This window comes from Carettochelys insculpta, chromosome 13, assembly GCF_033958435.1.
Source record: "Carettochelys insculpta isolate YL-2023 chromosome 13, ASM3395843v1, whole genome shotgun sequence".
NCBI classification, from domain to species: Eukaryota; Metazoa; Chordata; order Testudines; family Carettochelyidae; genus Carettochelys; species Carettochelys insculpta.
The window spans coordinates 31,692,850-31,715,146 of record NC_134149.1 but is presented as its reverse complement, the minus strand read 5'-3'; the positions used below and the strand labels follow the sequence as shown (position 1 = coordinate 31,715,146).

Below are 22,297 nucleotides of genomic sequence, written 5' to 3'. Positions count from 1 at the left end.
CTTCTGTGTGTGACACTACAGCAGCATTGTCTGCGAACAGCATATCACTGATGAGGACTTCCAGTACCTTAGATTTAGCTTTCAGCCTTGCAAGATTAAACAGTTTCCCATCAGATCTTGTGTGCAAAAAGATGCCTTCTGTTGAAGATCCAAAGGCGTGCTTCAGGAGGAGCGCGAAGAAGATCCCAAACAATGTCAGATCAAGGACGCATCCTTGTTTGACGCCGCTCCTGATGCTGAAAACATCTGATAATGTGCCGTTTTATTCGATGGTTCCTCTCATGTCTTCGTGGAAAGACTGGATCATCTTGAGTAACTGTGGCGGACAGCCTATCTTGTGGAGCACTTTGAACAGTCCATCCCTGCTGACCAAATTGAAGGCCTTGGTCAGGCTGATGAAGGTAATATAGAGTGGCTCCCTCTGCTCCCTGCATTTCTTCTGCAGCTGCCTCAGAGAGAATACCATGTCCACGGTAGATCTCTCTGGGCAGAATCTTCACTGTGATTCGGGATACACCCTCTTAGCAATCTTCTGCAGTCTGCCAAGGATGACATGAGCGAACAGTTTACCAGTGATGCTTAGGAGGGAGATTCCACGGTAATTGTCGCAGTCAATTCTGTGTCCTTTGTTCTTATACAAGGCTACAATGTTAGCATCGCGCATATCCTGTGGAACCTCTCCCTCTCTCCAGCACAGGCACAGTAGCTCATGTAGGGGTTCCAGGAGGGTGTCCGTGGCACATTTGATTACCTCTGGTGGTATACTATCCTGGCCTGCGGCCTTTCCTACTGCAATGCTGTCGATGGCTTTATTCAGTTCATCCACAGTTGGTTCCTGATCCAGTTTGTCCATTACTGGTAGGAGCTCGACGGCATCGAGGGCTATATCAACCACAATGTTCTCGTGTGAGTACAGCTCAGAGTAGTGCTCAACCCAGTGCTCCATCTGTTTGGCTTTGTCTGTGATGACTTCACCAGATTTGGATTTCAGAGGTGCCATCTTGTTCTGGATGGGTCCTAATGTCTTCTTGATGCCCTCGTACATTCCCCTGAGATTACCAGAGTCAGCACTGGACTGGATGCTGCTGCATAGCTCAAGCCAGTAGTTGTTGGCACAGCGCCTGGCTGTCTGCTGTACTGTTTTCTGCCTGCTCTGAGTGCTTGCAGGGTACTCTGGCTCGGTGAGTGTTTGTGCTCCAGGAGTGCAGCGCGCTTCTTTTCGATAGCTGGAATCATCTCATCGGAGTTAGGTTCGAACCAGTCATTTGTGGTTCTAGCTCTTCTTCCAAACACCGACAAGGCCGTGTTGTAAATTGTATCCCTCAGATGCTGCCATCTGGATGTCACATCGGCACCCACAGGGCTGCTGCGCAGGTACTCCTCAAGGGTCACTCTGAACTTTTTGGCTCTCTCTGAGTTTGCTGTCTTTCTGGCATCAATGTGGGGTCTTCCAGTTGGTTTAGAGTGGTACAGCTTCTTGGGTCTCACCTTGAGTTTGGAGCAAACTAGCAAGTGATCTGTATCGCAGTCGGCACTATGACAGCTGCGTGTCAGAAGGACGTTTTTGAGGTTATCGTGTCTAGTGATGACCACGTCTAGTTGATGCCGGTGTTTCGAGTGTGGGTGTCTCCATGACACTCTGTGCTGTGGCTTGTTTGAAAAAATGTGTTTGTGACGCACAGATTGTGGTATGTGCAAAGTTTGAGAAGACACTGTCTGTTTTCATTCATTTTTTCCACACCGAAGTGGTGTAAGCAGGAAGGCCATGAGTCACAATCGGCTCCAACTCTTGTATTGAAGTCACCCAAAATGTACACTTGTTCGCGAGCAGGTATTTGCACTATGGCAGCAATAAGCATGTCATAGAACTTGTCTTTTACTTCTGGTGTGGTGTACAGGGTTGGAGTGTAAGCGCTGATCAGGTGGACATGACCAGCGCAAGTTTGAAGTATGGCCTGAAGGAGTCTTTCTGATCCGCCCATGACTAATTCCACCATTTGTAGAAGGGTATTTCTGATGGCAAAGCCAACACCATGCTCCCTGGGTTCATCTTGGGCTTTACCCTGCCAGAAAAAGGTGTAGTCCTTTTCCTTTAGAGATCCCGAATCTGCGAGTCGCATCTCTTGCAGAGCAGCAATGTCAGCTTGGAGCCTCTCCAGTTCCTCATTGATGACAGCAGTCTTTCAGGTGTCGCTGATGTCCTGAATATCTTCAGTCAAATCAGTCAGCATGGTCTGCACATGCCAGCAAGCAAGCTTAAAACTTTGATGGTTTCCTTTTCTTGTTGATTTTCTTATTGGTTTGCCTGGTGCTCAGATTTCAGGTCACTTGTCAGGTTTGGGAACCTTAAGCCTCATGCACCCAGTGAGGCAGGTGAACTGTGGCGGGACAGTACCCTTCTAGCTGGGGGCTGCCCAGCTTGAGGCAGGCAGTGACTGTCCAGTGAGATGCGATGATCTCTCCCACCGTTGAAGGCAAGCCCTGGCGCTCGCTCTGCACACCAGTCGAGCAAGAGCTTATAACTGGTATCTGCTACCTCCCGTGTTGGTTCAACGCTGTTAGACGATGCTGGAGTACCTCTCCATGCCCTGGGTCCCCACCAAATCTACCAACTCGTCTTCTGGCTGCGGCTGCCCACAGAGCCCCACGAAGCTGCTGCGGGACGCGCATGCAGTGAGCACAGGACTGGGCCTGAAAGCCCAGGCAATCTGAGCCAGGCACGCCACCACCAGCCTCCGTGGGCACCACCATCCACACAGCCATACCACACGCCCCCAAACCACATGCCCACCACCGACGCCCCTCGGTCTCGCCCCCCGCCTCCCACACTCCCCCAAGCCCACCTGCGTCCCGCTGCCCATGCTGCACCCTGGGGGCGGCGGGTGCCTCAGTTCCAGCCACCAGTTGGGAACGCCACTGCCATCGCCATCTTGCCACCCCTTACCCCGTAGAAATAACTAGCTCGCTCTAAGCTCCCTCTCAAAACTCCCTCCAGTTAGCAATCACCCTCTTTGCAATCACCCCAGTCACAAGCTCCCCAGTCGCTTGCCAGCAGGGTTTAAAAAGCTATGGCCTTCCTGAGGGCTTCTCCCTCTGCCTACTGCTTAGCCAACTGGCACGCAGAGTTTAGATTTCAAACCTAATCAAGGCTAAGAGCTTCCAACTGCCAGCCTGAGCACACGGCCTTTCAAACAAACAGACAGCTCAGCACTCCAAACACCAAACAAACAGACAAACCCAGGCCCAGAATCCCCAAAACCAGACACCCACACACTCCAGAGAGCCACTTACCTGAAGGTGCTGTAGTTTGCCCCCTCCTTCCCCAGGAGAGCCCCTCTCAAAACTCCCTCCTGTTAGCAACCACCCTATTTGCAAGTGCCCCAGTCGCAAGCTCCCCTGTCGCTTGCCAGCAGAGTTTAAAAAGCTCTGGCCTTCCTGAGAGCCCCTCCATCTGCCTACCGCTCAGCCAATCAGCACGCAGAGTTTAGATTTCAAACCTAAACCTGAAGTTTTAGCATGAAACTCAATAGTTATATATGAACTTGTACAGATGAGAAAGTCACAGAACCTCATGCAAACTGAAACCAACATATTACACACACAGTTCGGCAATTACTGTAATAGGTTTTTATGGTAATAATGTATTGTGTTTCTTTGCACTCTTGCATTATTTGTACGTTTGTCCTCCTTCTTCCTAGATCTGATCTTACTTATTTTTTCTTGTTTAATTCACGAACCTTGACTTACATTTAGTTTTTAATTATTTTTAGATAAGGCTCATGTTTAAATAAAAATAGACTTTGTTTTTCACATCTCTATTGCGATTTTGTATTTTTGAGCTAGTTAGAAAAGATAAACATTATTTTAACATAATTGTCAAAGTCTAACTTAAACATTACCATTTAACATCCGGAGACCATCACCCGATGTGGCCTGTTTAAGTGCCTGCTCCACTTGTTCTCTCCTCTTTGATTCAAACTCCAGGGCTTCCTGCAATTTTCTCTTTGCTTTTTTTTCTTTCTTCAAGCGCTTTTGAATTGTTGCTGAAAAATAAATGTAGCAAAAAGACTTTATTAAACAGTTCAAAGTAAGCCACAATTGATACTTTCATAACAAAGATAGAGCTGACATCAAACTCTGTGGAGCCAGGCGACAAAAATATTGGAAATGTGCCTGTTACAAAAATTACAGATCCATATCCAAAACAGGATCATACTCATATTTATTTATTTATAATCGTATTTATTTGTGAGCCAAATAAACAGTATTCGTCCGCTCGTGAATACTTGAATTTGTGAACTTTAGGTTGGCGAATGTTGAGACCCTAGCATATTAGACCCACTTTCCCCAATGATTGCATGTAGAAAGCAGACAATTCAAATTATATTAATAATGTCTGTAAAACATGTCAGATGTTGGGTGCAATAATATTCATTCACACAGACATACCAGAGCATTTATGTATTACTTAGACATCAAGGTATTTTCCAATATTAAAAGGAAATGGAATTTTCTATGTTTGAATTTTCAGATATCATAAAATCTAGAATGATCAATAATAAAAAATTCTATTTTGAAGGTGGGGTGAAACCTCATCACAGCTGGAAGGCATGATACCATTCTTCATCCGTAATAAACGTAAGAAGCAGTCAAACTGATTTGGGAGTAAAATAGCTGACAGTACTTGTACAGCCAGTTAAAAGCTGAGCTAAGTGAAGGTGTGTGTATTTTTGAGCAGAAGCAGCCCAAGCAGCAAGGAGAAAGAAAGGAGCCAATCAGAACATTATCAGGAGTACAGTTCTGAGAGAAAAAGCCCAGACAGAGAAAGAGCTTTTGGAACACAGTTTTAACTGAACAGAGGGTTGTAATTTTGTATAAAGAGACTACCTCCTACTCTTTCATCTTGCTGTATTCAGGATAACAGAGCTTTTTCCATTAGTTGTGGTTAAATGACAGAAAAAAAAACAGGACTGCATCTAAGAAAAATCTGGTTCTGTCAATTTCTTCTTCACAGTGACAATCCCCCAGGCCCAGAATTGTGTCAGAAACTCAGATCAAAATACATAGGAGTACTATAAGAATAGTACCTAGCTCTTAAGCAGTGCTTTTTCACCACTTGCTCTCAAAAATTTTACAGAGGAAGTATATATTATTATCTCTCTTGAACAGATGAGGAAAACTAAGGCATAAAGAAGTTCAGTGACTTGATAAAGATCACACAGAAGGTCAGTGGCAGAGTCTAAGTTCTGAGTGAACTATCCATTCGAATTCCATTTTCCTTATAGAGCTCAAATGTGAAAATGCTTTTCGTAAAACTGCTTCAGTATCCTTTATAAAAATTAGGAAGATTAAGAGCTAGATTCAGCTACTCTGCCTTAAAATGTGTGCAGCCCTACTGTTTCATGAGAGGCAACAGTTGGAAAGAGGCACAAGAAAGAGGGGAATGCAGAGCTGGGAAGCTTAGCTGGTGGGTACTGAGTAATAATATTTCCCCATGGTTGCTACAGCATCTATGTGAACAACCACCAGTTACAGATAATCTAGGTAGAATCCTGCTTCAGCACTGGGGGGCTGGACTTGATGAATTCTCCAGGCCTCTTCCAGCTCTATATTTCTATTATTTATTGTCAAAATCCTTTTCCTTCTTCACCTTCCTCCCTCTGCATATCATAAAGGAAGGCAAATTGGGGTGCCACATGTTTCAGTTGTAGTGTTGCTACTGTACAATGGGAGTGGTGTGAGACCATGTGATTAGTCAACACCTGATTAATGGAGAAAAGGAAGGACAGATAGAGGCTGTTTCCATTGCAGGGTTCTTGTTTCACCTGTAACATACCCACCCTTAAACTAGGATGCTGGAAGCTATACCAATTGTCAGTTTTGGGATCTAGAAGTGACTTTTCCCATATGGTGAAACTAATGCAAAACAGTATGGTTTTCCATACATACCGGAGGTTATTTTGGGGGGATGCTGAATGACAATTATCATAGTTTTGAGGGGTCCTAAGGGTCTGAGGGCCCTAAATCTAGTGGACTGCTTGGCCATATTTTCTGGATGCTCATTCTTTCCATGTTGCCATTGCAAGTATTTTACCCATCTCTCTATTGGTCTAGTTAGAGGGCATCCAAAACACAAGTAGTCTGACTTAAGTAACTAGCAGCACTCAAAGCAGCCCAGACTTCCCCGAGAAGACCTTTCAACTAATTTCATACTACATTTAAAACCATTATGCACTGAAGTTGTAGTTCAGATAATCCCAGATGATATATTGCCAATCTCCATGTAGCTGGTGCAAGGCAGCAATGGAAGGAACATTAATGTTTTTTAATATTTTAAAATTTAATCAGAATACTTTATTGAAGTGTAGAGGGAGTGGCTCTACTATCACCTAGACTGTAAAGCTGTGGCAGCTGTATGAAAGTATTAATTTCATTTTCTGATAGAGCAGCATCTTGAGACGAACAAAGCATAATTCAGTTTCAATCTTACAATAGCCGTGTCTACACGTGCATGCTACTTTGAAGTAGCGGCACTAACATTGAAATAGCGCCCGTCACGGCTACATGTGTTGGGCGCTATTTCGATGTTAACATCGACGTTAGGCGGCGAGACGTTGAAGCCGCTAACCCCATGAGGGGATGGGAATAGCGCCCTACTTCGAAGTTGAACGTCGAAGTAGGGCACGTGTACACGATCCGCGTCCCGCAACATCGAAATAGCGGGGTCCACCACGGTGGCCATCAGCTGAGGGGTTGAGAGACGCTCTCTCTCCAGCCCCTGCGGGGCTCTATGGTCACCGTGGGCAGCAGCCCTTAGCCCAGGGCTTCTGGCTGCTGCTGCTGCAGCTGGGGATCCATGCTGCATGCACAGGGTCTGCAATCAGTTGTCGGCTCTGTGGATCTTGTGTTGTTTAGTGCAACTGTGTCTGGGAGGGGCCCTTTAAGGGAGCGGCTTGCTGTTGAGTCTGCCCTGTGACCCTGTCTGCAGCTGTGCCTGGCACCCTTATTTCGATGTGTGCTACTTTGGCGTGTAGACGTTCCCTCGCAGCGCCTATTTCGATGTGGTGCTGCACAACGTCGATGTTGAATGTCGACGTTGACAGCCCTGGAGGACGTGTAGACGTTATTCATCGAAATAGCCTATTTCAATGTCGCTACATCAAAATAAGCTACTTCGATGTAGGCTTCACATGTAGACGTAGCTAATAAGTACATAGGAGCAAATCCTTCCACTTTATCCCATTGAACCATAGAGATTCCTGCCTGCAGCAAACATGCTGCAATTTTACTACAGCGAGATAATGCTGGAAATTTCAGCAATATCTGTGCACTATTTGCAACAAAATCCAGGTTCATCAGAGCTTTCTCTACACTCAGGGAGACGGTTGGAGAGAGGAACAAACCCAAGGCTGATGCACTAGAGAGTGCTGGTGAAATTCACTCTGGGGCTGTAGGCCAGCAAAGTCCACAAGTCCTGTAAGTCCCATAGAAGAATTGTGATGGTTTAAATGAAATTTATGTGATGCATTTTTGCTGACGTTTTACATAATTGTACCTTCTGAGAATACACCGGGCTTTCTTTCCTTTGAATTCTGGAGGTACAACGAATTTCACGTCCAGCGAAATGTAATTATATCAGAGTAGTTTTTTCTCCATTCACCCTTGACTTCTAAACTGCATCTACACTAGCAAGTTCTCTTGGAAAATCAGCCCCTTTTTCGAAAGAACACACAGAGGCCATTTCCACACATGCTAATAAACGACCCGAAATATGTTAATAAGGCATGGATGTAAATTCCCCGTGCCTCATTAGCATAAGGTCAGATGATTTGGAGTCCGCAAGATGCTCTTCCGGACTCCAAAACAGCATGTAAAAGCGTGGCCCCTGGGGGGTCTTCCGGACGGAAGTCCTCCCTCCGGAGGTCCCTTCTTCCTGAATGAGTGGGGGCTGTGTGGATGCTCTCCATCAAAAGAGTTGGGAAACTTAGCTGGATTGATCTTTCAAAAGAAGATCTTCCAGAAGCTTTCAAAAGGCGGTGCTGTTCCTGATTCAGGAGCAGAAGAGGGCTTCCAAAAGAAGAACCACATTCTGTCAATTTCAGATCAAAAGAGCACTTTGTGTGTGGACACTCCATGTGCTCTTTCAAAAAAGGGCCTGATTTTCTGAAAGAACTTGCTAGTGTAGATGGGGCTGAAGAGTACCTCCTTTTGAAAGATTCTTAAAAAAAAATGTATAGATGCGCCACAGGCCCTTTGTCCCAAAAAAGCAGTCTTCATGATGCCAGATTTTTTGATCTCTGGCCTGGTATTTTTTGAAAGAGTGCGGGCTGTGTGGACACTTTCCATCGAGAGAGCAGATTGTTCTTTTAAAAGAAGATCTTCCAGAAGCGATCTTCTGGAAGATCATCTTTCAAAAGACTGCTGTAGTATAAACACAGCCCTAGAGTTCCCCTAGACAAATGCCATCTACTCAGGCTTGGCACAAGATGTTCCCATAATCTAATCTCAGTTTAACTGGAGAAGTTACACACATGCACAGAGAGTTAGAATTTTTGGGCTTCTCTAGTTAGGACTTCTAAATTTAATGGCTCTAATCCATGAATGGTGTTTTAGCACTGTTACGTCTAGCTATTTAATGTTGTCTTTTCATGTAGATGCCAAACTTTGATAAAGTCTGCTGTCTTTGCAATATCACAGTAAAATGTTAAACTTAACACACCATATTATAAAACTAACTATGGTGCAGTTATGGTCATGCTTCATATTACAGAGTCACAAGACCAAGCTTAAAATATATATACTGTGTTTCTCTCCATGGTATGATAAAACCCAGGAAAATTATGAAAGTTATTTGTGTTTGATCTCAAGATGCATAAGCATCTTCTCCTCCCAACTGATCCATTGTATGGCACTGAAGTCATCTGAAATTGAAGTTAAGTGATCGGCCTCCTTACCAGTATCACAATCACCCCAAAAGAATGGGCTAGCTCAGAGAGAAGATGGAAGAAATTCTAGTGTAAACACATTTTAGAAACATACTCTCCTTATGAATCTTTCATAAAATAAAACTACTTCTTACTGGTTAAGATAATAGTTAGAAACACAGAATAAAATAAAGCTGCCAAATGGAGAATTCAAGTTGAGAACCCACAGACGGACTGATAACAATACATATAAATGTCATGCAACTGAATCAGCATTCAATGAGGGGAGCTGCCAAGATATTTTGTGGCCAGATATCCTCTAGGAAACAGGTTTTTTCCTATCTGGCTGCAGAAGAGATTATTTTACATAGTTTTTTTTAAAACTTAAATCGTTCATTAACAGTGTTTGTCCACTGCTGTATTATGCTAATATATGATTGCTAGCCCACCCCAAGGCAGCTCAGAGCAGGCATAACAGATCAGACAGAACATTCTTCATTCACTTACCTCTGCTTTGCAGCTCAGCTGTAAGTTGCCTTTCTAAGCTCTCTCTCAGTTCCCTCTCTCTACAAAGCTCCATCTTTAACTCTTTCTTTTCCTGCTGTATTTGTTTTTCCTGGACTCTTGCATTGTCCACAGCTACTTTCAGTAGACCCTAAAAAACACACACACATACATCAGCCTTGTGAAAATAACATCTAATCTCAACAGTAGCAAAAAGCTATATAAACTTTGGGGTGTGGACTCATTCAAAATATCTTTCCAAACTTAGTAAAAGACCTATGAGGACTTCAGCAACACAAACCTAGACTCACAGCATATATGTGTAGGCATGTGTTGTACAAGCAGAAAAAAACCCTAAGGCTACACCATGGTTGCTATTTTGGGATACAAACATATCCCAAAACAGCAACCCCATGGATAAACACTGTGCTCGAAATTTTGCTGCTATTTTGAGTGTGGTATTCCATTTCTACTCCTACTCCTTGTGAGGGGGTAGCAGAAACTTCAAAATAGCCTTTTATTTCAAACTGCAGTGCCGTTTGGAAGGCACCAAGTTCAAAATAGGTTAACTCAAAATAATTTATGCAATTTGCTTTGTGCAAATTGCATAAGTTATGTTGCAAAATGGCTACAGTGTAGCTGTAGCTTAAGAGAATGTATACTGCTGATCTGAAACATTTAACTCTCTCACTGCATTTTAAACAAACTACCAAGTATAGTTAACATTCTTCAGTTTGCTTCATAAAAGCTCATTAAAATAGATCTGACTATACAGACTCCTCTGAATCAACAGAAATATGACTTTGTAGATTGCAGGAATTACTAAATAAATGGGAATGCTGCATGTCTTTATGTAGATCTGTCCCTGGTAATTTACCTGAATGTTGGTCAAGAGAGTTTCTACTGACGATAAACCATCAGCAAAAAGAAATGGTGCAGGGAATCCAGGAGGCAAGGCCTGTCCAGCCAGTTGGACTTTATCTAAGGTTGGTTTCATTATTGGAATAGCAATTTGGACCTCTTCTATAAAAGACAAATTAGAAAGCAACATCAGAAAGTGAATATATTGTAAATGGCAACCATCTTATGCAGGCAGATGACCAAAATGTTTAAAAGCTAGAACTTAATTCACCTGAAAATCTACTCGTAAGTATGGTAGCAAAATCAGCTTTGTTTGGTACTAGGGTAAGGTTGAAAAATACTACAAGTTGAAGAAAGTCATGCTGGGCAGCCTGTAGAAGGTGCACAAATACTGTTACACCTCAAATGTCAGTATATTACAGAATTATAGTTACTCAGTTTATTAGAGCTGAATTGTTCAACAGAGAATAATGAAAAGTAAGGTTTTTCTGTTACAACCAAAGAAATCCTCTACAGTCAGGGAATTTATCATTTCTCCATCTCTGATTTCCTCTTCCCAGAAACAACAGCATAATCAACTCTGAGATATTCCCTTTTGTCTGTATGACACCAAATCTCAGCTGTAGGTGAAATTTAGTGCAGATTTTCCTACAGAGTATCCTGCTATTGTCATCCTTTCTAGTGTTCAGCATCAGCTAAAAATGTAGTGTTGAGTGTTTATGGTGAATTGTGTCATGCAGGGTAAACAGAGAAAGAGAGTGTTCTGAAGAAAGTCAGACATGGGAAAGGAAGCAGTAACATGGCAGAAAAGGCAAACACTGGCTCCTGCAATTTGTATGTGCCTTTTCTACATTGCAGCATCCTGGGCTAATATATTATTCTTTATTTGACGAGCAAAACACTGCTCCGGCATGGTGTAAAAAGTTCATCACAAAAGAAGCACCATTGTTATAAAAAGTTTTTTACCAACCTGTCTGAGCCCAAAACTTTTTTATGAATTAACATTGTCACTAACGAATATTGCAGTGTAGTAGTTTTCAAACTGTGGTCCACAAACCCAGTCAGGGTCCACAAATGTGGGGTTGCACGACCATTTGAAATTTCTTGGGGATCCACAAATTAAATAAAAAAAGGTTTGAAAACTACTTTTGTAGAGCAACAGGGTGGCCAACAGACTTCACTGGGCCCTCAACAGAGGGGTTGGGGTGTGGCTGGAGGCTCTGGGCCCACAGAAAGAGCAGGGCCTTAGGCAGAAGGGGCAGGGCTGAGGACAGCCTCCCTGAACTAGCCCTTCAGCAGTTCCAAGGACTCCGGCAGTGATTTACAGGGCCTGTGGTTCTGGTAGCTGCTGTTGGTACTGTAGTGGTGGAGGTGGATAGGAGCACTTTTAAATTGCTAGATCCTGAGGCAACTGCCCCTTCCTCTTCCCTCCCGCCCATCCAGTGGGCTTGTAGAGCAATAAATGACATATCACCTCTCTTCAGACCATTTTAAACTCTCCTCTACATGTAATGGATTGAAGCATCAAGCTTACTGCTGACACCTATAAAACAAACATCTTTAATCAGTTTTATTTTACATCAGGAGTTGTGTTTTACACTCTTTGCATCTGAAATGTCTAGAAATGGACCTCTGTAGTGTTCCTGAGGAACCAATAAAACATGCCTTTAATTTCTTTGGCAGCTGCAGAAGTTATGAAGAACATCTTCACAGCAATTTCTTTTTAGTAAAGCTTGAAACTAATCTATTGATCATAAATTCATGATGCATGTGTTTTCTAAAGGCAATTGCACAACCAATCCTGCTAGTTTCTTTTGTCAAGTGCCTTGATCATATACATTCTAAGATTTATAATTAAATCATATTACATTTACAAGACTTCCCCCCCCACTACCATTAATTCTTTTCCAGAGAGAATCCGTCTATCAATATAGGAGAAATTAAATTGTAGGGTCTTTACACAGATAATATTCTACCTCTTGAAAAACAAGTTCCTTAGGTATCTCTCGAACAACCTAACTGTTCTTTCTGAAATACATTTGTTGACAATTAATCGAGGTGTGCTAGAAGTTTTCCTGTATTTGTTGAAATCTCTGTTTAGGGAGTATTTTGTCTTTGCTGTGTGAGTGCATCTTCATAATGATGCCTCAAGTATTAACAATAGCAAAAGGCTGCATCATCTTTACATCTATGCAGCTAACATTTTAGAAACTGGATTTGTATCATATAAAAATGATCTGCTTTAAATGATGATGATTACCCAGTTACTGATTCAAATACTATACACTGTTTCTCATATTTGAATATTTTATATAGGAAGTAGAATTTCTGAAATTAATTAGTAATGCTTATGAAACTACACAGAAATATCATCTATGCTGTGCAGTCAAGAAAGAATAAACAAAAATGGCATCTCAAAAGGAGATCCATTCATAAAATATGCATAACAGAAAACTGTAACAGCTTTAAAAGATCTAGAAATCTCCCTTACTTGAGGATGAAAGTAATAGTATTAAATTGCCTGAAAGGAAAATTACTATTGACTGTGAAGACAGGTTGCATGGTCTATGGTTTGTAATGTTGCTGTACGGTAGATTGAAGTTTCAAAATAGTATTACTCTTCTTTAAAGAGATAGACACAGCTAAATTAGGTGCTGCTTGCTGCAGTGAGGATCAAATGCAAAAAGAATCATATTTCATCAGACTAGTCAACACCAGGAAAATAAATAGAAATATAAGAGGTATGCAGGCAATGATTCATTTTGATAATCTGGCCCAAGAGAGACACATAGAGACAGCACACAGATCTAAGCTTCTACCAAAAGACAAATAGGACACAGAGGGTGGGAATTGGAATGACAGTGTAGCAGAGGTCACATCGATTTTCAGCAGCAGTTTTCACACAGATGAGATAACCCTGGACTCTATTTGGTCCATTGTTCATATCCTACCTGTCCCACAAGCAATAAATTTCCTAGTCCCAGAAAAAGGGCAGTAAAGAAGAAGGATTCTACTTATGACTTCTTATGATTAAGTTTTTGTACTAACCAAACATGCTTTGCAGACCAAGGTCACATTGCATGTTAAAGTCTGTAATAGTTGAAAACTAGTAGGAGCATATTATGTTTTAGTGTACAAGGGTGGAAACTTTCAAACCATTCATCATTTTTTTTCAGATTGAAATCACACACTGCAAAGATGAATGATAAATGCATTAGATATCTATTTCAAACTTGTAATAGGTCTTCACATCTGAATGGTGTCTACATTTTTTCCACAGTCTAAGTGTGCACAATGGCAGAAATTTATTAGTAAGCTTGGGAAATCCTAATTGACAAAGTAAATAAAAGGTGGGCAAGCTCTGGGAGAATATTTTGTGCATTAAATAAGTGTATCTTTTTATTGTAAAAGGAGAAAGTTTTGATTGAAGCATTATTATTTTAAAGCTCACTAGTATTGTACATACCAGAAGCATTCCTATCTATAACACAATAGAATAAACAAGAAATAAAGCTAGGACAACTAATATCTGACCAAGGACACAAACAACCTTTCCATTTATTAAAGCAAAGTGAAGACTGCTTTTATTGAGCCTGTTTGTTAAAGCTGGCATGCTCTGTAATAGCATTCAGGAATCCATTTAGAGGGCAAGTCTTTTTTATTTTAATTCTAGGTTGGGCCTGTGCTACTAGACATAGAGAAAGGCAAAAATAATATTCACAGAAAATAAATATACAGCAAATATCAAGAATGAATAGAATACTACTCCTGGAAATTACACTGAAGATAGCTAGAAAATTTTCTGTAAAGCCAACAGCGTTTTGTTGACAAAACCTGCAGAGCATCCACATTCCCAAGATGTTCTGCAGCACTTTTGTCACCAACTCCCCACGAGGCATAATGCCTCTGTTGACACAGATCTGTTGACAGAAAGCCAGCCTGGATGTATTGGGGGCCCTCTGTCAACAGACAGGGCTTCTGGGGAACCAGCAACCCACTCTGCTATATTTCCGGTTTGCCGTTTTGTTGAAAGAGCGGCTTGGGCGGTCTGGCCACTCTCTGTTGACAGAGTGGATCGCTCTTGTGATCCGCTTGGCAGTTTGGCCATGATCTGTCAACAGAAGTTTTATTGGAAGATACCTTTTGATGAACATTTCTGTCAACAAATCGCTGTAATCTAGACACAGCCTTTGACAGACCATGAGTTCATCTGGATAACAATCTGCCTATTACACACATATGTAAAACATTATTTATAAGCCCAACAAGTTGCAATGATTGTTCCTGATCAGCTAACACCTACAGGCATCTCATTTTGTTATCCTACCTCCCCAACCCAATCAGATATAGTGACAGCCTTAAATGGTTTACACCTGAGGAAATGTGACAAACATGTAGGTCTGGGAGAGAGACAAGGTAACAAAATTAAGTGGTGATGCAGAGAGCGTAGCCCTAGCTCGTCAGAACAGGCACAAATTCAATCAGTTGCGAAATTAACCAGCAACACTGGGGCTGACACAGCCACACTAACCCATAAGACTGAGACCCTATGCACACCCCCAATGCCAAGATGCAGAGGGTTTGTTATTCAGTAAACCACACCAGGCCTGACACATACAACCCATAGCTGTCATAACAGTTAGATAAAAACAATAATACGAGCTATCATACATGAACTGGGGCTGAAAAAAAATTATCATGTGCTCTATTTATGGACAGTGGACCAAGAGTTGATTTGTGTGTGCTCTAAATATGGTCTTTAATGAAAAGCTGTTTTCGGAAGCAGTGCATGCATGTAACAAGCCTCACAAAGCAATGTGGATTTCCTGCCTGACTACCTTAATTACAGAGGGCAATGAAAATATATTTACATACACACATAACCAGTGCCACCAAGTGAAGGAACCAACTGAAACGTGCCCATGTATCTCTGCATGCTTTCCTGGTTCTCCTGGTGGCAACACTGGACTGTGAGAAATAAATATGGGACGGGGGGAGGGAATCCAAACTTTTTTTTTTAATTTATCTGTCATCTAAGGTGCAGCACCTGTGAAAGGTATATCATCTAGGGTGCAGCAGTCTGTGAAAGTTGGAGTCGCTTGGGCTGAAAGGAAGGAGCAGCCAATAACTAACTTAAGGGAGAAACTGCTGAGTACAATAATATAACTTGGTAGACTTAAGTTTTAGTCACTAGAGTTTGTTTGGTTTGGAACCATATTTGTTTCTTTTTATTTAGCTCAGTATTAATTAAATTTCTGGCCATTGGCAGTAAATCATCTTCATGCTAAATATTACAAGGAAATCTGAGGTTTCAGTTAAGCTAACAGGCTGGTTCGTGCTCTGTCTCTTTGGAGGCAAAGATATAAGAATTTCGGTGCCCACCCAGTGAGAGGAGAGGACACGGCCGGGAGAATTCACCGTGAAATTTGGGGGCTGGGATTATTAGCTGCACAAGCAAGGCTTAGCCTGGCAAAGTATCACAGAGCTTCCTGGTGAAGCAGACTAGCGTGGAAGGGACCTGACATACAAGCTAATTTCCAGCCTAGACCACATTTGCTAAGGCAGCAGGGTACACAGTGGATGTGAGCAAAACGCATTTTGTGTGTGGATGTTCCACCAGTTTTGTTGACAAAACCAGGGTTTTGATGGCAAAACTCGCTAGTGTAACTGTAGTCCTGGAGACTAGGGGGAGCTGCAAATTTTCTCTCCTTCCTCCCTCTGTTGCTCCTCTCCAGGTGGAGGCTGAATTTGGGGAGATGCCCTCAAATATTCCCCTAAAATTACACTTTTGAATGTGATGTGTTCAGCTCGTGACAAAGTTTTCGCAATGATAGCCAGGAAAAAACTGAGTAAATATGACAGTGATTAACATTTCGTATTTTTTTTCTCAAAGTGGTGAATGTGGAAATATACAGTCAGCTGTGGTGTTTTCTGAAGTAACGTCTACACTAGAGGGTTTTTCGACAAAAGTGAGCAGTTGTCTTCATCAATAAGAAAAGTGATGCCTCCTCCTAACCTGGCACAAGTTGGAGAAATTTACTGCTTTAACCTTGTGATTCATGTGCCAAATTTAAAGTCACTATTTTTGTTAAATTACAGTCCCTGAACACAGAGGTTAATGAGAGCGATTGGTGAACAGCTGATTATTCCAGGACACTGGCTTTAAATTGAACTCTGGTGCATGTAAAAAAGTGTTCTAAATCACTTAATGTCACCATAGTGGTTTTCACTAGTGAACTTTGCAATAAAAACCCTCAGTTTAACCATAACATTTTAATCATTATGTATGAATTTTCAGGCTGCCCTAAAAGATTATCAGTGGGTTCTCATTAGTAACACTGAAAATTATACCTTATATATCATACCTTATAAAGATATTATACCATATATATTGTATTTATATTTAACACATTTAAAATATACTTGGCACTTATAATAAAAATGAGGTTTCTTTATTAATTTAATCCTTAACAAGAAAAAGAATCAAAGTGAGATGTGATTTATTTTGTAATACTGAATAAGAAACTGGGGAACAATGCATACTGTTTACTGGCATCAAAACTGCGAAATGATCAAGCAAGCTGGTTTACAATTAGCTTGAGTGAAAACTCAATATGCAAGTTTAATAAAAATATAAGTTAAAAATCCTGCCACCACCTGGGTTTGAGTCTTATTCTTTAGCAAAATTCCTAAGTAAAAAAAAAAGGGCACTCATAAAATTATCATTTCTTATAAAATACTTACCAAATAATATATCAAATAACATCCTACTATTTACAATTTGTAGTCTGGTTATCAAAACAAAAAAGTTGTCATGTAGCACTTTAAAGACTAACAACATAATTTATGAGGTGATGAACTTCCATCACCTCATAAATTATTGTGTTAGTCTTTAAAGTGCTACATGACTGTTTTTTTTGTTCTGACAGAATGCAGACTAACACGGCTACCTCTCTGTTACTAGTCTGGTTATTTTATTCTTATTTGTAGGTTCCACAAGGAGTTATACAGCTTTTGTAATTTGAATTTTGAGCTGATGTTGCCTTAATGGATATTTATAAAGCAATCCTTAATCCTACAGGAAAATCCAAGTTCTATCACATTTGCCATATGACAACTTTCTGGAGTTCTATTGCAATAATAGGCACCAGCTAGTAATATTAACCTGGCCATTCCCCCACACAAATATATAACATTTATTTCTAGTGGCTACCTAAAAAATCAGGTATTTGAACCAAGCTGTAAAAGTCAAGAACATGTTTATCACAAAGTCTCCCACAGAACTCTCATTGCTTCTCATCTCCTGCCCACTGTGGCTCAAGGGATGCACAGGGGAAAAACGTGGTGGCTACAAAATATTTCTGACCTAACTCTTCTATTTAAATTCTCTTGTTCTTCTCCTGGTGAGATTTAGGTTTCACAGCTATTGGACTATTCTTCCACTGAGATATAAACTCCCAGATGAAGCTGGATGGGTAGAACTTGCCAAGGAAAAAAAAACCCTTCAGTTTTCTGGGCCAATTCAATTAATGTTGAGATTATTTCTTCAAGTATTTTATTGCAAATATTTACATTCCATATGGAGCAACACATGTTGAAGGAAAGGCATGGCAGAAAAGACTTTTCTCCCCGAAATTACCCTACTACTTGTTGTCATACCATAGGATTGTGTCTATACTATAGAGCAGTTTCAAAAGGCAAGCTTCCAGAAGGCACCGTTCAAAAGACTGGGCTTCAAAAGAGCGTGGATTGATCCACCCGTCTGTTCTTTCGAAAGGGAGCGTCCACACAGCCCTGGATCCCTTTCAAAAGAACAAGCTGGGAAACATCGCAGACGGGGTTCACGTAGCGGACGAGCCCTTCCGGACCCCGCAGCCAGACGTTCCCTTAAAGGGCCCCTCCCAAATAGCCCCAGCCTGCACACGCTGAGAGCTGATGTGGCATGCACAGCAACACAGACCCCATGCCCAAAGACACCGACGGATCCAACGGGCACCCAGGGATGCCATCCAGCTCCCCAACAGGAATGCCAGCAGCAATATGGTCAGGCTGTTGGCCACAATAATTGCTGCAGCCCTCCTCCTCCTCCTCTGGAGGCTGACACTGCCTCCCCCAGGTCCTGTAGGCCCTCGCGCCATCTGGCGCATGGCACCACCCCACCAGCACCAAATGGTGGCACTGGGTGGTCATGTGGGAGTGGGACGATGAGCGCTGGCTCCAGAACCTCTGCATGGGGAAGTAGATGTTCCCAGAGTTGTGCCATTGGCTGGCCTCCACCCTTCACCATCAGGACACATGGATGAGGCCCAAGCTCCCCCTGGAGAAACATGTGGCAATCATGATCTGGAAGCTGGCCAATGTGGACAGCCACTGTTCAGTTGGCCACCAGTTTGGGGTGGGCAAGGCCACCATCAGGGCTGCCCTGCTCGAGGTACATGGAGCTGGGGTCATACATACATCCTGGGAGGAGGTGGGAGGAAGGGGGCTCCCGAGAAAGGGTGACCATTGGAGACAGGGGAGGGATCTGGGAAAGGGGACAAGGCAGGGGCCTGAGGAGGGGACAGGGTACCCCGACATGCACTCATGGTGTACACACCCTCCATCCCATGCAGGTCTTTGAGCCATCAATGCCGTCCTCCTGTGGAGGGTCATCTACCTCATGGACCTTGATGCCACCATGGAGGGCTTCACCAGCTTGGGCCTCCCCAACTGCTTCAGGGCCCTGGATGGGATCCATAACCTCATCCGGGCCCAAGACCACATCACGGACCGTTACGCTAATAAAAATGAGTACCAATCTGTGGTCCTGCAGGCCCTCATGGATGACTAGGGCTGCTTCCTGGACTTCTGCGTGGGATGGTCCAGCAGGCTCAGGATGCCCATATCTTCCAGAACTCCTGACTGGGCTGTAGATTGCAGGAGGGGGCCTATGTGCCCCTGTGGGATCTCCCCATCAGGGAGGTACTCATTGGGGACCACCATGCCCCTGTGAATAGTGGCCGATGTCGCTTACCCCCTCCACCCATGGCTCATACGTCCCTACACAGGACAGTCTGACCCCACCCAGGAGCATTTCAATGAGCACCGTAATTGGGCCTGGGGCACAGTGGAGTGGGCCTTCGGCCAGCTCAAGGGGCGCTTCTGCTGCCTCATCACAAGGCTGGAGGTCAGCCTCAGGAACACACCACAGTGGTAGCTGCATGCTGTGCTCTCCACAATATTGTGGAGAGTAAGCAGGCAGCACCTGGGTATGAGCAGCCTCCCCATGCCCTGTGCCACCTGGAAAACTGGGACAGGGTGTTGGTGAGGGAGGCCCTCAGGGCAGCCTCCACTGAGGGGCCCCAATGACCCTCTCCCCCAGCACCCTCCACCATGACCCCCCATGCATGCCCCACCACTGCCCCCATACACGCACCACTCATCACCGCCCCCCACATGCACACATTCCTCCTCCCCCATCTATCACATGGGACATGGGAGTGTTTGCAAATACACTTGTTTGAACTTACAACTATCCATCGTGAAACAATACAAAAGGAAGGGGCTACATACAGGGGTAAACTGGGAGAACTATGTACAGAGCATGGGAGGGGTGTGGGGGCAGCAGAACCTGGAGGGGGGTGGGCCTGAGTCCTCCACAGAGTCGGGGGCTGTGACACACAGTGACTGCAGGAGGCCCTAACGCCCCAGGTCTGGGGGGCCAGGCAGGGCTGGGATGTGGCTGGGATCACAGGGAGGTACGGGCATGTTGGGGGTGTGGCAACTGCAGCCTGGGTGCCAGTGGTGGGGGTGGGCATGCAGTGCAGCATGGCCCACTCTGGCTAGGAGAAGCTGTGCCAGCTCCAGCAGGGCAGCTGGTGGGACATTGGGTGGGAGGAGGGTAGCAAGGTTGGGGGCAGCAAGAGTGCTGGTGGGGGGGGCAATGGAGGATGTGGCAAGGGAGGTGGTGGGAGAGGTGGCGTAGGAGGTGCCAGGGGAGGTGGTGGGTGGTGGGGGCTGGGTGACAGCTGGGTGAGGGCCCATAAGGCCCTGGCAACCTTGCCCCAGGCCTCACACCGCCACCCCATGTCCTCCTTCTCGAGGTCAAGCCACCACTGGAGCACAGCCATCTGGTCTCGAATCGCTGCCATCTGAGAGGCGGCCTCCTCATCCTCATGATGGTGGCAGCAGCGTGGCCTCCGCTCATGGGCCTGCATGGGCGGTGGGCAGCCTGACAGTCCAGTGGCACTCAGGGCTGTGGTGGCCCTCAATCAGTGGTGCTGAAGAGACAAGAGGGGAGGGGACCCCAGGCGCCATGCCTCCAACCCCCTGCCCCATGGCCAGCCCCTTCCCACTGGTAGCTGCTGGGCTCTGGGGGACCCTGGGCACCTGGGAGTCCCCACATGGGTGGGCCATGTACCGGGCAGGATCCGTCCCCCTCCTAGGCCCCCTCCCTGGGCTTGCAGGTTGTGTTGCTGTCTACAGCACAGCACGCTGAGTACTGTGTGCAGGCCATCCCACAAGCCATGGGCGACAACCAGCCAGAATGTGCTGAGATAGGGCAGGCAGCTGGGTGGCTGGCCCGCTGCTGGATGTGATGGGTGGCCCCCCACCCCCAGCCTGGGGTGTCTGATTCCCCAGTCAATATACCTGATGGTCCCTTGAGGTCTTCGGGGGTGGCCCAGCTGAGGGGTCCTTGCTGGAGGAGCTGGAGGGGATTTCTATTACCAGGGCCTGCTCCCTGTCCAAGGATGAGTCCTGCTCCCACCAATGGTCCATGCCTGAGGGTCCCACCTGCTCGCCCAGTACGATCTGGGCCTCTGCCTCCAGTGCCTCCATGTCCACCACAGTCTCTGGCTCAGCTGCGTCCCTCAGCCCCAGCAGTCAAGTTAGGGCTCTGTAGTGGGACAGCCAGTGGGCGCTGCTCTTGAGCAGCCAGCAGTGTCCCGGGCATACGCCTGGCACAGTTCCTCAACTTTTCATCTGACCTGGTTGGCCAACCAGGGGAGGGGGTGGCCCCTGGTCTTCATGCCCCAACAGGTGGACAAAGGCTGCAGCGTTCCTGTACCAGCCCATGGTGTGGAGGAGCACCTACTACTCCCCATGCAGCCCCAACAAGTCCTTTATCTCCCCCTCACTCCAGCAAGGGGCCCATTTTTTGGTCTCTGGGTGCCTCTAGGGATTCCTCGGCGGGTGAAAGGGGGGCCCCTGGGGGCCACAATGGAGGTCTTGGGGTGTCGCCATTGGGCTGGTGGGGTGCCTTGCTGGCCTCTGTTGTCGCCATAAGGTCGTGCTGCTGCAGGCTCATGCAGTGCCTGCAGCCAGCATGCTCACAGCTTCCTGCTTGGGGCTTCTGGGCTGCTGCATCTTTAAATGTGGCTGGACATACCAGCCATAGAGCTGTTCATTTCTGGCAAGAGCATCTCTGCACGCCAGCTAGCCAGCACCATGGAGGACCACTCTTTCAAAAGAGCAGTCTGCAGAGAGTCTACACTGGCCCACTTTTGAAAGAGGGATTTGAAAGGAGAGGCTCTTCGTGTGATGAGAAGGGAAGGGCAATTTCGAAAGCTATGCCATGATCTTTTGAAAATAATTTTGAAAGAGCGTTTTGTGCGTGTGAATGTGTTGTGGGTTCTTTTGAAAGGGTCCCTCCTTTCGGTTTCGCTTTCGAAACGGCTTGCTAGTGTACACGTGGACTAGATGATTGTAAGTTACTTTCTCTGCTCATTGATCTGTCCTGTCACCTGTAATAATGTCACTTTACATAATTAGCACAATAACTTCAGGCCCTACTGTACACAGAGGGGGATGGTACATCAGACAGCAGAGATCAGGGAAAATGAACATGCATCATTCCCTCCACCCCACTGGAAAATTTGCTTAGAAATAAGTAAAAAGCTTAGGGAAAGCTGCCCCCTGCATGACTTTCAGAGATGCCCTAGGGGTTACAGCTGGCAGAGGAAGCTGACATGCTGACCTGGAACCAAAACAGGCCAAGAGACAGTGTGAATCATCCAGAAGACATAAGG

At 44.7% G+C, this 22,297-nt stretch overlaps 1 protein-coding gene across 2 annotated transcripts in view; it reads right to left on the bottom strand.

Annotated features, from left to right (window-relative positions):
* DACH2 (dachshund family transcription factor 2) overlaps window positions 1-22,297 on the bottom strand; it is a 652,263-nt gene that overhangs the window by 24,384 nt on the left and 605,582 nt on the right. For both annotated transcript variants that reach the window (XM_075007949.1, XM_075007950.1), the window contains 3 exons: window positions 10,306-10,451; window positions 9,432-9,579; window positions 3,900-4,043 (listed from right to left, as the gene is read on the bottom strand). In XM_075007949.1, the coding sequence (XP_074864050.1) occupies window positions 3,900-4,043; window positions 9,432-9,579; window positions 10,306-10,451 (438 nt within the window). The remainder of the gene's footprint in view (window positions 1-3,899; window positions 4,044-9,431; window positions 9,580-10,305; window positions 10,452-22,297) is intronic.